The following is a 12,435-nucleotide window of genomic DNA, read 5'->3' on the forward strand; positions in this document are numbered from 1 at the left end:
TTCCCCACACACACACACAAGCACTTGGAGTCTAACAACACCCTAAGGACCTCCCTCTTAGATGCCAGAAGCACCCCAAGAACCCCTTGCTCCCCCTTAGATGCCAAAAACAGAGACTCCTATTATACCTTAAAGGGGCTCTATCAGCAAAATGATGCTGCTAGAGCCCCACATATGTGTGAATAGACTTTAAAAAGGCTATTCAGGCATTGCTAATGTTATATTAAACCCCTCCCCCCCCCAAGAATATGATAATCATACCTTATCGTGCACGCTGGGCGGGCATGCACGGAAGATGTAGGCGTGGCTAAAGATGACGTCCGTGAATTTACCGGTAGTTTAATATAACATTAGCAGTGTCTGAATGGCTTTTGTAAAGGCTATTCACACATGTGGGGCTCTAGCAGTATAATTTTGCTGATAAAGCCCCTTTAAAAAAAACAATCCAAACACCCAGACCCTCTAGGATAAAGTCCCATGTAAAACATGACTCTCTCTTCAGCTCCCCAACATACAGTCCCATGTAAATACCTCACTCCCTCCCCTCAGCGACTTCCAACACGCAGTCCCATGTAAACCAATCCTATAATAACCCCCCTTCCATCGTGCAGTCCCACACAACAGCACGCACTGCTTTCTATTCTCTATCTACACGTGCTCTTCTCTGTATACCACAGATGTGATACAAGAGACCACGCCCCTTCACGTGACATCATGCCTACCAGGAGCCACTCCATTCTAGACGCGGCCCTTCCATCACCATAGCAACTGCAAAGCTTCACTGTAAGCACAACCTAGCATGATAGGTGATTTAGCTACTTCTAACCCGCCCATTCCAAAGCTTTAGATTCTGATTGGTTACCTTTCTCGTCAATCACTCAGTTCTAGCCTGCTATTGGACAAGTGCTTCTCTTGCCTGGAGCTTTGCCTCACATGTAGTGGGGTTAATTTATTAATTTAAACGGCTGTTTGTAGTCGCGATAGTTTTGTCGCCTCGGTTTCTGCCGGTCTCTGTTGGTGCAGGTGTAAGTATCTGTTTGTATCGGGACAGTACAGGCTGAAGTGAGGAGTCTTCGTCCCGTGTGTGATGAGTTTGTGTTTCTTTTCAGCGTCCATGGCTGCTGCAGGTGCTGGAGAGGTGTACCCGACCCTGTGGGGGTTCAGTCCTGCATTGGATCTTCAGATGCAGTGTAAGTGCCGTGTGTGTTGTGAGTGGTCTTCATCAGCATGGTGCCCAGTGTACATATGGTGAGGGGCTTCCACATACAGCTTGCCATGTGGCCACTATGTTGTCACTTATATTTCACTTCCCACAAACTGGTCCCTAACTTCTGTCCTCTGTGCCCTGGCACTATCCCCAGTCTGTGCAGGAATATGGCTGCGATGAGAAGTGATATAGCAGTCGCTCTCTTTGGTGCAGAGCCCTCATTTGTGCTGGAGATGCACCAAGAGAAGTTTTTCTCCCAGTTCATAACTTTTTAAAGAGGACCTTCCACCACCTCCACCAGTTCAAAGCCTTGGTATTTTTAATAGGCGCTGCTCCACTGATTCCAGCACAGTTGGAATTTTTTCTCTAACCTCCACCATTCCTGAGTAAGGCCCGGTTCATATCTGCTGCCAGGGAGTCCGCTTGGGGAACCCCAAACGGAAACCTGATACGTATAAAAAAAAAAAAGCGGTTACCTAAGGAAACCCACTGACCCCATAGACTTTAATGGGGTCTGTGTATTTTCCACACTGTTTCTGCACGAAAAATGCGGAGAGAAAAGTGCTACGTTAAAATCCGCCCCCTCTTGCCCCGTGTGAACTAGCCGTAAGACAGTGGACGGAGTGAGAAGGGGGTTCTAAGCAATCCTGGGATGGGGTGGGATGGCTCTGCCTGTCGGATGTACTATAACTCACACCAGTTATATCAGAAATCTACACCAGGCTTTGAGTAGCCCACACTTCACTTCTGGCCCTTTGGACCCCCCAAGATCTGCCAGGACTATTTAGAGACTTTAGCCGGGTAGCGTCAGTGGAAGAATGTGTGATGGAGCCATAGACGCTTTCACTACAGGGTGATTAGTTTGTGATGTTTTTTTACAGTCTTGTTTATCCCATTGTTCTCATCATTACAGAATCAGAAAAACCTGGAAAAATAACAGAATGTACGAGGGGGCGTGGTGATACTCTATGTACCTGGATGTAGTTATAACTGCACTCATTAGTAACAGCGCCTGTGACCCCAGAACTAAGTGCAGTTATAACTACATCCAGATACATATTGTGTCACCTCCCCCCCCCCCCCAGTGATCAGCATGACACTTATTAGTGACTGTACCCGTGACACAGATTCCCTGAATGGAATACTGAACGCAGATGTGAACCTGGCCTAAGTCAGTCATACCATTTAGCAGTCCTAAAATTAAGTGGTTCATTCTGGGTACAAATAAAAGCTGTATTTGTGGGTGTAAACTGCTGCTTGTGCATAACACAGGGCTCAGAAGGAAAGGAGAGCTGTGCTTTTTGTCTTTTGGAGTGTAGATTTTAGTGGGAATGTTTTTTTGGATGCCATGTTGCTTTTCACAGCAGAACTAAAATTAAATGTTGGATCCTAAAATGAATAATGCCAACAGCACCTGACAGATCAATTTGTCTGACTAGGGTCTGCTGGGATTTTGTCATGGAGCCCAGCATTTTACTGGATAAAATAGATCAGCATGTTGATCTTGTCTGGTGTTTTTGACTGATCTTAAAATAGAGGCTCATAACAAAAACTACCAATGCAGGTGTGAACAGAAACTGATTCATACTTGACATCTCACCTGGAGGCTACTGAATAAGGGGTGACCAGCCAGGCTTGGCAGATTGCACTCTCATCTGTTGGTGTTTTGTGCCAATTAAGTCTAATAAAAAACTGGAAGTATCGGTAATGATCACACTGTCCATATCATGTAAATGTGGTATGACTTTTTTACAGCTGCTATACAATGCTTTGATTTTTCACTTAGGTCTTCATTCTACCCTACAACACTTATCAACTTGTGATGACGTACCAGAGCTGAATATTCTGTTGGTGGGATGTGGTGATGGTAGACATCTTCTCAAAACCATCTGTCAGGCTCGTCGCTGGCCACAGAGAAGGCTTAATGTAAGGATATGCAAAGTATAACGCAACAGGAATTTACTTGATTTTAGTTGTTTGCCTTTTTTCGATGCTAACACAGAGTGGCTACTGTAGAATGTGTAACTGTAGATGAAGGAAACCTTGGCACGCTCGCTTTTCACGGAAGGGATGCAAAGTAACTTACTACTATAAGTGTTTTCTAAACTTGTTCTATGTTTTCTTTCTGTAGTTCTTCATCATTGAGAGTGACTTGGAGCTCCTTGCTCGACAAATGTTGTTCTTGACTTTGGCGCTGGAAAATCCAGAACACATGGGTTTACAAGGTAAAATTCCAGGGTACTTGGAGTTCAAGGTTGCAGTTTCATCTTTGCAAATTTATTAGGTGCCTGCGATATCCTTGACCTAGTGACAAAATATTAGCACAGATGTCTGTATATACTGGGACACTGCCGTGCCCTATCATTAGGCTACTAATGTGCAGACATGAAATACACTCACTTTTGGTGTGCGTTTGGCATGTTAATTCTTTTTTCGGAAAAACAATGTGTAAATTGGGTGAACTACTTAAAACTGTGTCCTAGTACGGGTCAGTGAAAAAAGGAACTGGTGGCAAACAGTATCTATGGGCCATCTGAATTTCCACCAACCAAGTCCTTTTAATGGACAGGGTCACAAAAACACATTAGGACATCACCTGAGTTTTTCTGACTTGCCCTTAAAGCCTTCACACAAATCTTTGAACATTAGTTGTTTGTGTCGGGCCATAGAAAGGAATGATGTACTATCTGTTAGAAAATTGGATCACGACAAGACCAAACTTATGGTCATACATTATACCTACATACTACATTATTATATCTTAGAGGATTGGTCACCAGGTCTGAAAAGCCCATTGATGTACTCCGTTTGAGCACTTTTGTGTTATTCTTTGGATTGGCTTATCAGATTTAGATAAACAACCTTTTAGCATTGATGCAAATTAAAGTCTACTAAGCAAGTGGGGTGGCAAGCTTCTCAGGGGGTGTAGTATGACACTACCATGCAGTGTCGCTGCCCACTTGGCTTTTACAGTATGTATCAAATGGGGTATGTCATTGGGCTATTCAGATGTGTGTGTTCTGTGTTTTGGGGCTTTGTTTTTTTTTTTGGGCAAATCACTGCATAACTGCACTGAAGTCCTGTATTCTAGGCCAGGAGTTAGGCTGGTCTTACACAACCATAGTTTAAGACCGCAAATGGTCCGCAATTGAGGGTTTTCAATTGCGGAACATTTGCGGACACATTATACTCAATGCGTCCTCCTACACCACCGGATATTTTATCCATGGTGTGCCGGGCCGCAACCGAGGTCCGCATGTTTTAGAACATGTCCGTAATGGCCGCAATACACGGACTCTATGGACGAGTGCAGCAGTTTACGGGCATCTGCGGAGTGTATGTTGATGATCAACTAGTTTTGCTGATCAGCAACATGTGGACCATAAAAGCATTACGGTCATGTAAGACCAGCCTTATGGGAAAAGGTGAGCAATGCTGCTGTTCCTCAAACTCCCATAGAGGACTCTTGCACCTACAGAAAAAAAGAGGCACTGCTGTCCCATGCTGTGTCCATAGCTCCTATTTTCCTCTGTGATTTATGAGCAAAGTGTGTGAAAAGCGCTGCGTTGCTGTTCCTGCAAGCCCAGACAAAGTGGGCCATGTTGCTGCTCTCAGAATAGCCTATTAGTGTGTTTGTTGAGTTCCGCCTCCACATGTCAGTGGAAATATATTTTTTTTATCTGTGCAGATAATATGGTGTATTTTAAAGCGTGTTAAGGTACAAACCAAACAGTCTATGACACAGCTTCGCAATACAATTAAAGTAGGTGTAGAGCTCTGGAAGTCATTGGTTTCCAGTCAAGCTGAAAAATCCAGGGGATGACCAGGCTAAAATGAAAGAAATATACTCCAACCTCTGGTCCTCCACTGCGGCATAGTTCCTTGTTCCATCCTATGCCCAGTATTGATGCAACCAGAAGTGAATTTGTCTCAGGTGACCGCTCACCACGAGTCACCGGCTGAAAGATTGTCAGTGGCTGATGAGACTAGTGATTGGCTACAGTTGTCACCTGAGTCACTTCACTTCTGTCCTGATAAGTACAGTCACAGGATGGACAGGGGACTCATACCCCCTTAAAATGGAAAAGCATTTTAACTTTCCAACATATTATGACAAATTTGCTGGGGACAGTGAAAAAAAAACAAAAACATACTCAATTGGCTTATTTGGTCCGTTGTCGTCCCACACCTCCTGGTTTGTTTGCTCTCCCCGGTCTCTTCCCATGTTGTGCTAAAGCAGCAGATTTGCCTCAGTGGTCACGTGACCATTGAGGCCAATCAGCGGCCTCAGGAAGAGAACCCATGATGTCACAGGTAGTGACATTCAAGCCTTTCGCGGATGTGGCTTCAGCACTATGCTGGAAGACATCATGGGAGCATGTGAACCTGGAGGTGCGGGAAGACACCAGAGCAATGGGGACAGGGGAGTATGTATTTTTTATTCACTGCCCCTAGCTTAATTAAATTTTAAATGGTTGTCCATTTTTGACTGGACAAAATTACCATTCTGAAAGTAAAGCGGAGTAGTGGCCGTGGATGTCCCCCACTATTCCATACAACTGGGGCACTCGGGACTCATGACCGATATCGGGGATGTTGGGGGAGGGGGGGTTTCAGCGGTTGTACACTTAACTAGCTTATAGCCTATCCTAGTGATAGCTAGCCTTTTAGAGACCAAGTGCCCAAACTTGCAACCCAAAACCCACTAAAATATTGCAAAGTGCCAATTTAACCTTAAAGGGATCCTATTATTAGAATCCCTTTTTTCTAACTATCAAGTAGGAATACTTCAAAAGAATAGAAAAATCAGTTGCCACTCACCATATACACCTGGGAAGGCTTCGCGGTGTGCGATCCGTGCTCCGGGACTCAACGGAGCTGGGTAACATATAATGAAGAAAGAAGTACGTATCCACAACCCGGCTTCTAAAATTTAACTTTTAATCCATGGTTTTTTTAAAAAAATATAAGGTGAAAAAAGTAGGAAAAAACATGCTCTGAGCACAGGATGGATTCATGCTAAGACTAAGGGATTATTCATCCCGAAACGCGTTAGTTGCGTATTTTACCAGCTTTCTATACTTTTCCACTTTGTATGTTAAATTTTAGAAGCCGGGTTGTGGATACGTACTTCTTTCTTCATAACAAGTAGGAATAGCCTTAAGAAAGGCTATTCTTCTCCTACCTTTAGATGTCTTCTCCGCGCCGCCGTTCGGTAGATATTCCGTTTTCCACTTTATGCAAATGAGTTCTCTCGCAGCACTGGGGGCCGGCCCCAGCGCACAAACAGTACTGGGGGCATCCCCCGTGCTGCCAGATAACTCTCTAGCGCCACCTCAATCTTCTTCAGGAACCGGCCTCTACACATCGTCTTTCAGCCTGACTTTCAATCTTCTACACATACGCAATCGACTCTGCCTGCGGGCCTCGGGCACAGCCGACTGCATCTGCGTGTGGCCATTTTTTTGTGGCCGCTTACTACAAGAGCTCGTGTAAGCAGCTATAAAGAAATGGCCGCGTGCAGGTTCTGTGCCAGCGGGCAGAGCCGATTGCACATGCGTAGAAGACTAAAAGCCAGGCCGGTATACAACGCGTAAAGGCCGGTTCCTGAAGAAGATGGAGGCGGCGCTGGAGAGTTCTCTGGCAGCTTTGGGGATGCCCCTAGTGCTGTTTGAGCGCTGGGGCCCGCCCCCAGTGCTTCGAGAGAACTCATTTGTATAAAGACAGAAAACGGAATATCTACCGAACAGCAGCACGGAGAAGACCTCTAAAGGTAGGAGAAGAATAGCCTTTCTTAACTACTACTTGTTAGTTAGAAAAAAGGGATTCTAATGATAGGATCCCTTTAAGGTTAAATTGGTACTTTGCAATAATTTAGTGGGTTTTGGGTTGCAAGTTTGGGCACTTGGTCTCAGTGTTATTTAGAAAAAAAGGGATTTTAATGATAGGATCCCTTTAATACTGTGCGGATCTACAATTGTGGACTGGATTGTTTCAGGCCCACAAAGTACAGTCTTGTAAATGGGGCTTTACAGAGCTTTCAATAATACAAACAACTTTGTACTGAAAGGTAGAAGCTTGCACTAGGTACTTTTGAACAATTAATGTCCAAAACAATAGAGAAAAAAGCAGGGCACTCACCGGAGCAGTTCATAAAAAAAGACAATCCTTTATTGCATAATCTTTAAAAATCTTCCAAACATCAGGGGAGAGATGGTAGCAGATCAAGCAACGACCGTTTCATGCACTCAGCATTTCATCAGGCCTGACGGTCGTTGCAGTCTGTCCTACGGTGGCCCCCACGCAGTATTATATGCTCCACAGTGAGCACCTGCACAATATTATATGCTTCACAGTACCTTCATACATGCACACACAGTCTTATATGCTCTTCTTTGAGCCCTCACACAGTCTTATATGCTCCACAATAGGCTCCCTCATACAGTGGTATATACCCCACAGTAGGACCACACACAGTGGTATAAGCTAATCACCCAGTATGCAGTCCCACGTAGAGTATCCTCTTCTTTCTTCTGACTGCAGGCGCCAATGACTTCATCATCGTGCCTGTGTCAGGTCAGAGGTCACACTCTGCAGTCAGTGTATGCCACTGTATGTGCTGAAAGAAGCGATCACTCACTAACAGGGAATGCTGTACCTGATTCCTCGTTAGTGAGTGATCCGGGTGATTTCACACATGCCAACAGAGAGGGCTCTGAGTGCCATGCACAAGCCTATCCTATAGGTAGGAGATAAGTGTCATTAATTAGAAAAACCCCTTTAACAAATCTCAAGTGATTTGCTGAAGCATGATGTAATCTTGGCAGAGATAAATTCCTAAATCAGGCAAACTATGGCTGTGTTTCTCTTTGCAAATTTGTCTTATTCTTTTTAATCGTAACACATCTGAATGGAAGTGCTAATCTCCATTAGTTTTCTTTAGCATCCCTATAAAAGATGTTTCATTTGAGTAATTGGACTAATTCCTGTCTCTTGTTTCTTTTTAGAGAAGTGTGAAATATTTCTTGAACTCTTTGGCAACAGCTTGGTGCGTAGTAAGACTGCTGCCTACCTGCAAGACAAATGTGCACTCTTCATAAAGTGTGTCACAGATCCTGAGTATCAACAAACTGTCCTACCCATGCTGGATTTGACTTGTATTAAGGTAGGTCCGTGGTAAATGTGAAGCCATGTTACAGATATTACCATCATATGACTGTTCCATGGTAGTTAAAGGTGAAGGTTAATTTGAAAGACAGCAAACCGAGATTTTGAAGAACATGAACTGATAAAGTGGTTTTCTTTCTTGTATAGCAACAACATATTCTGCAGTACTTTACAGACCTTGTCGGCCGCTGTCCTACATAGGGCATAAAATGTAAAATCAGTAGGTCTTTAGAATGTGGATGTAAACCGGAGTGCCCGGAGTAAACCCACGCAAACACAGGGAGAACATAAAAGCTTGCATAAGTTGTCCTTGCTTGAATTCCAACCTAGGACCCTAGCACTGCAAGTATTGGGTAATTGAATAAATTCATCATACACTGACATTTTTTCTGCTGAAATTCCATCCTTTTACATTGCTGGTTTGTCAGCAATATAAGGGCAGTATATTCTAGCTTCAGTTCTTAACTTCTAGAATGGACATTTAGTTTGTGAGCTCATGTACGTGAGAACATCTAGTGAAGTAATAGTGACCTGCTACTAGCAGATTAAAAAAAAGACCACCAAATTAGAAGCTTTTGGATGCACCAGATCAAAATAAATATAAATATATAAATAAATATATATATAATATTACACACACACCATCCTCGTCTAATTACCGAGATCAAAAGTAATGAGGACTAATTTGTCAGCTTGCAGAGGGTGCCCTCCTGTCCCTCTTACTATAGTCCAGGGAAGGATATTTGCATTTATATTATAGTCATGGATGTTTAGCTGTCCTGGATCAAAAATTGATGTCTGGATCTTCTACAAGCTGGATTTGCACCATAACTGGTGTCAGTTTGTAATTATAAAGCATTCCGTCAGTTATAATACAACTTTCTATAAATAAATATTAAGTGTGAACACTAAAAAAAAAATCGTAATGTAAAGAAATGTTTTCTTCCTTTATTAGGCTGCTTTACCTTTTACATATTATTGGATTGGAACAGGCAGCACTTCACTCCTAGTAACTGAGGTGGGGTCCTCTACGGAGGACTGGCCGGATGCCTCCAAATTATTAATAATAATAATAATAATATTATTATTGTTTATATAACACCATTAATTCAATGGTCCTTTACATTTGAGGGTTTACATATGGTACACAAAATATACAAAACAAATATAATACTAACAGTAACCAACCTGCACAGTGAAATAGGGCTTAGAATCTATGAGGGAAGAGGGATAGAGACAGAAGGTGAGGGGAGAGACTGTTCAGATGGCGGTGTGGTGATAGCAGTGGTATTGGAGGTTGTCCAGAATTATCACAAGGCAGCAGGCCCGTGGGACAGGGTTAAGCATGGTTCCATTAAAGGGGTTGGCCACCATTAAAGAGGACTTTTCATGGTCCGGGGTACAGGCAGTTCTATATACTGCTGGAAAGCCGACAATGCACTGAATTCCCACTGTTGGCTTTCCTGATCTGTGCTCCGGTTAAAGAGCTTTTGGTCCCGGTACCGTAGCTCTTTACAGTCAGAAGGGCGTTTCTGACAGTCTGTCAGTGACGTCCTTCTTCAAAGCAACACCTATCGCGCTGTACAGTGTGAGCGGGGAGGAACGCCCCCTCCCTATGCTCACAGTGCTCGTCCATAGATGAGTATTATCAGGAGGCGTTCCTCCCCGCTCACACTGTACAGCGCGATAGGCACTGCTGTGGAGAAGGACGTACCTGACTGTCAGGAACACCCTTCTGACTGTAAAGAGCTACGGTACCAGGTCTGAAAGCTCTTTACCCGATAGAGACATGGTCACGTTCCTCAATGTCACGAGCACAATGGTCAGAGGAGGTGTGTCAGGGAGCCGGTAAAGCCATGTTAGTGGGGGGCGTGGCTTCAAAAGTAAAGAGCCAGAAGTAGAATTGAAAATGAATGTCTGAGTAGGTTTATTATTTATCTTTGTGCTACATATTACAGACTGTTAGCTATAAAGTGGCCAACACCTTTAACAGTAATAAATGGGTCAGGTAGAGGGGCTGTACGAGGTGGGGCAAAGATGATGAACTCCTGTTTTCTCCATGTTGAGTTTGAGAAAGGAGGTTACGAATTCTAGACACTTTGGAACTCTGGCCAACAGAGAGGTAATGTCTGGTCCAGAGAGTTATATTTGAGTGTCGTCAGCATAGCAATGGTTTTGAAAACCATGGGATTCTATGAGTTGGCCGAGGGTGTAGATGGAGAACAGGAGGGTTCCTAGGACGGAGCCTTGGGGGACACCTACAAAAAGAGGAGGTGGTGTGCGAGTAGGAGACGCTGAATGTGTGGATTCAGACCACTGGAAAGGGCCAGTGGTCTGAATCCTGACTGAAATCTGTCAAATAGCAGGTTGGACAAGAGATAGGAGTGGATGTAGACTGGAGTGTATGTGTTGCTCAAGCAGTTTTGAGGCATACGGAAGCAGTGAGATGGGACGATAGTTGGCTGGAGGGGGCGGGTCGAGGGACAGTTTCTTAAGTATAGGAGTGATGGTAGCATGTTTGAGGACTGAGGGGAAGGTTCCATTAGTTAGGGATAGGTTGAAGAGATGGGTTAGGGCTGGAATAATGACTTCAGTGAGTTTGGGGATGAGATGTGACTTAGTGATTAGAGTGGAGAGCTTTTCATCAGTGACGATGGAGAAACAGGTTAAAGATGAAAAGCACCGAGCAGTTGGGTAGAGGGGTTGCCAGGGGTGTAGGATGAGACTGTTTCTGACAGTGTCAATTTTGCTTTTGGAATTAGAGGCAAAGTCGTGAGCTGAGATAAGTGATGTCAGAGGGGGCACAGGAGGACGGAGAAAGGAGTTAAAGGTAGTGAATAGCTGTTTGGGGTTGCAGGATAGGGCAGATATGAGTGTGGTGAAGTAGACCTGCTTTGCAGTGGTGAGTGCGTTCTTGAATGAGAGTATTGCCTCTTTTATAACTGAGGAAGTGCCCCTGGGAGTGGCTTTTCTTCCAGAGGCGTGAGGAACATCTCAATCAATTTTTTAGTCAGGTTGCTGTGCCAGGGTTGACTATGGATCGGTCGGGCTCTGGTGTTTGTGAAGGGGGCCACAGAGTCAAGGGCTGAAGTAATGGTGGTATTATAGAAGACAGCAGCGGCATCTGTAGCCTGGATTGAGGATATGTCAGTGTGTGGGAGGGGGTGGGTTGTTGGATTAGGTGTTGGGGGGGGGGGGGGGTCTATTATAGAGGAGATGGCAGAGAATGTCAGCAGGTTGTGATGAGAGCGTGTAGATGGAGAGTTAAAGAGGCTGCTTAGAGAGCAGAGGCAGGTGAATATGAAGTCCAGTGTGTGCCCCTTTGTGTGGGTGGCAGAGGAGGACCATTGAGAGAGACCAAAGGAGACAGTGAGGGACAGGAGACTGATGGGGGGGGGGGGTGTTTGTGTTTGTGGGGATGAATCAAGAATCAAAGAAGCTTTATTGGCACGTCCGAATAGCTATTTGGCATTGCCAAAGCAAGTCAAGTGGGTGAGAAGAGTTGGGATTGGAGGGAGGATGTTGGGGTGGTTTGTTTGGGGTAGAATAGTCTTTGGGGTCTCATCTTCCCCTTAGTCAGTGGCAGGTGGACACATATTGGGCAGTGATCTCCACAGTGGACTCCTTCTCCCAGTAGGATGTAGAATTTCCTCTTCTCATCCAATCAAATTAAAACAAGTCAGGGCTCGTTCGCATCTGCGCCCGTACTCCGTTCTGCAGGTTTCCGTTTCCTGCACAAAACAGGGGCAGGAGATGGAAACCTGCCAGCATGTTTCAAGCCCATTCATTTGAATGGGCTTGAAAAGTATCCGGCCGTGTGTGCCGGTGAGCGTTTTATGCGCTCCGCGGCGAAACCGGCATGTCCGACTCTGTGTCCGGTTTTAAAAAACCGGTTTCGCCACGGAGCGCATAAAACGCTCCCCAGTGCTCACGGCCAGACTCGGCATGACCGGTTTCCGTCTTCTGCATGCAGAAGACGGAAACCTGAGAACGGAGTCTAGACACTGGTGTGCACCCAGCATCAGAAGAGCTTTATAGGTGCCAGAGGGAATGGTTGGTAT

General features: G+C 44.7%; 1 protein-coding gene across 1 annotated transcript in view; it reads left to right on the plus strand.

Moving 5' to 3' along the window:
* Nucleotides 1-906: 906 nt before the first annotated feature.
* DNAAF3 (dynein axonemal assembly factor 3) overlaps nucleotides 907-12,435 on the plus strand; it is a 41,678-nt gene continuing 30,149 nt past the window's right edge. The window contains exons 1-4 of the mRNA XM_075280170.1: nucleotides 907-1,190; nucleotides 2,994-3,133; nucleotides 3,339-3,432; nucleotides 8,215-8,372. Coding sequence (XP_075136271.1) covers nucleotides 1,088-1,190; nucleotides 2,994-3,133; nucleotides 3,339-3,432; nucleotides 8,215-8,372 — 495 coding nt within the window. The 5' untranslated portion in view covers nucleotides 907-1,087. The remainder of the gene's footprint in view (nucleotides 1,191-2,993; nucleotides 3,134-3,338; nucleotides 3,433-8,214; nucleotides 8,373-12,435) is intronic.

This window comes from Leptodactylus fuscus, chromosome 6 (genome assembly GCF_031893055.1).
Source record: "Leptodactylus fuscus isolate aLepFus1 chromosome 6, aLepFus1.hap2, whole genome shotgun sequence".
Lineage (NCBI taxonomy): Eukaryota > Metazoa > Chordata > Amphibia > Anura > Leptodactylidae > Leptodactylus > Leptodactylus fuscus.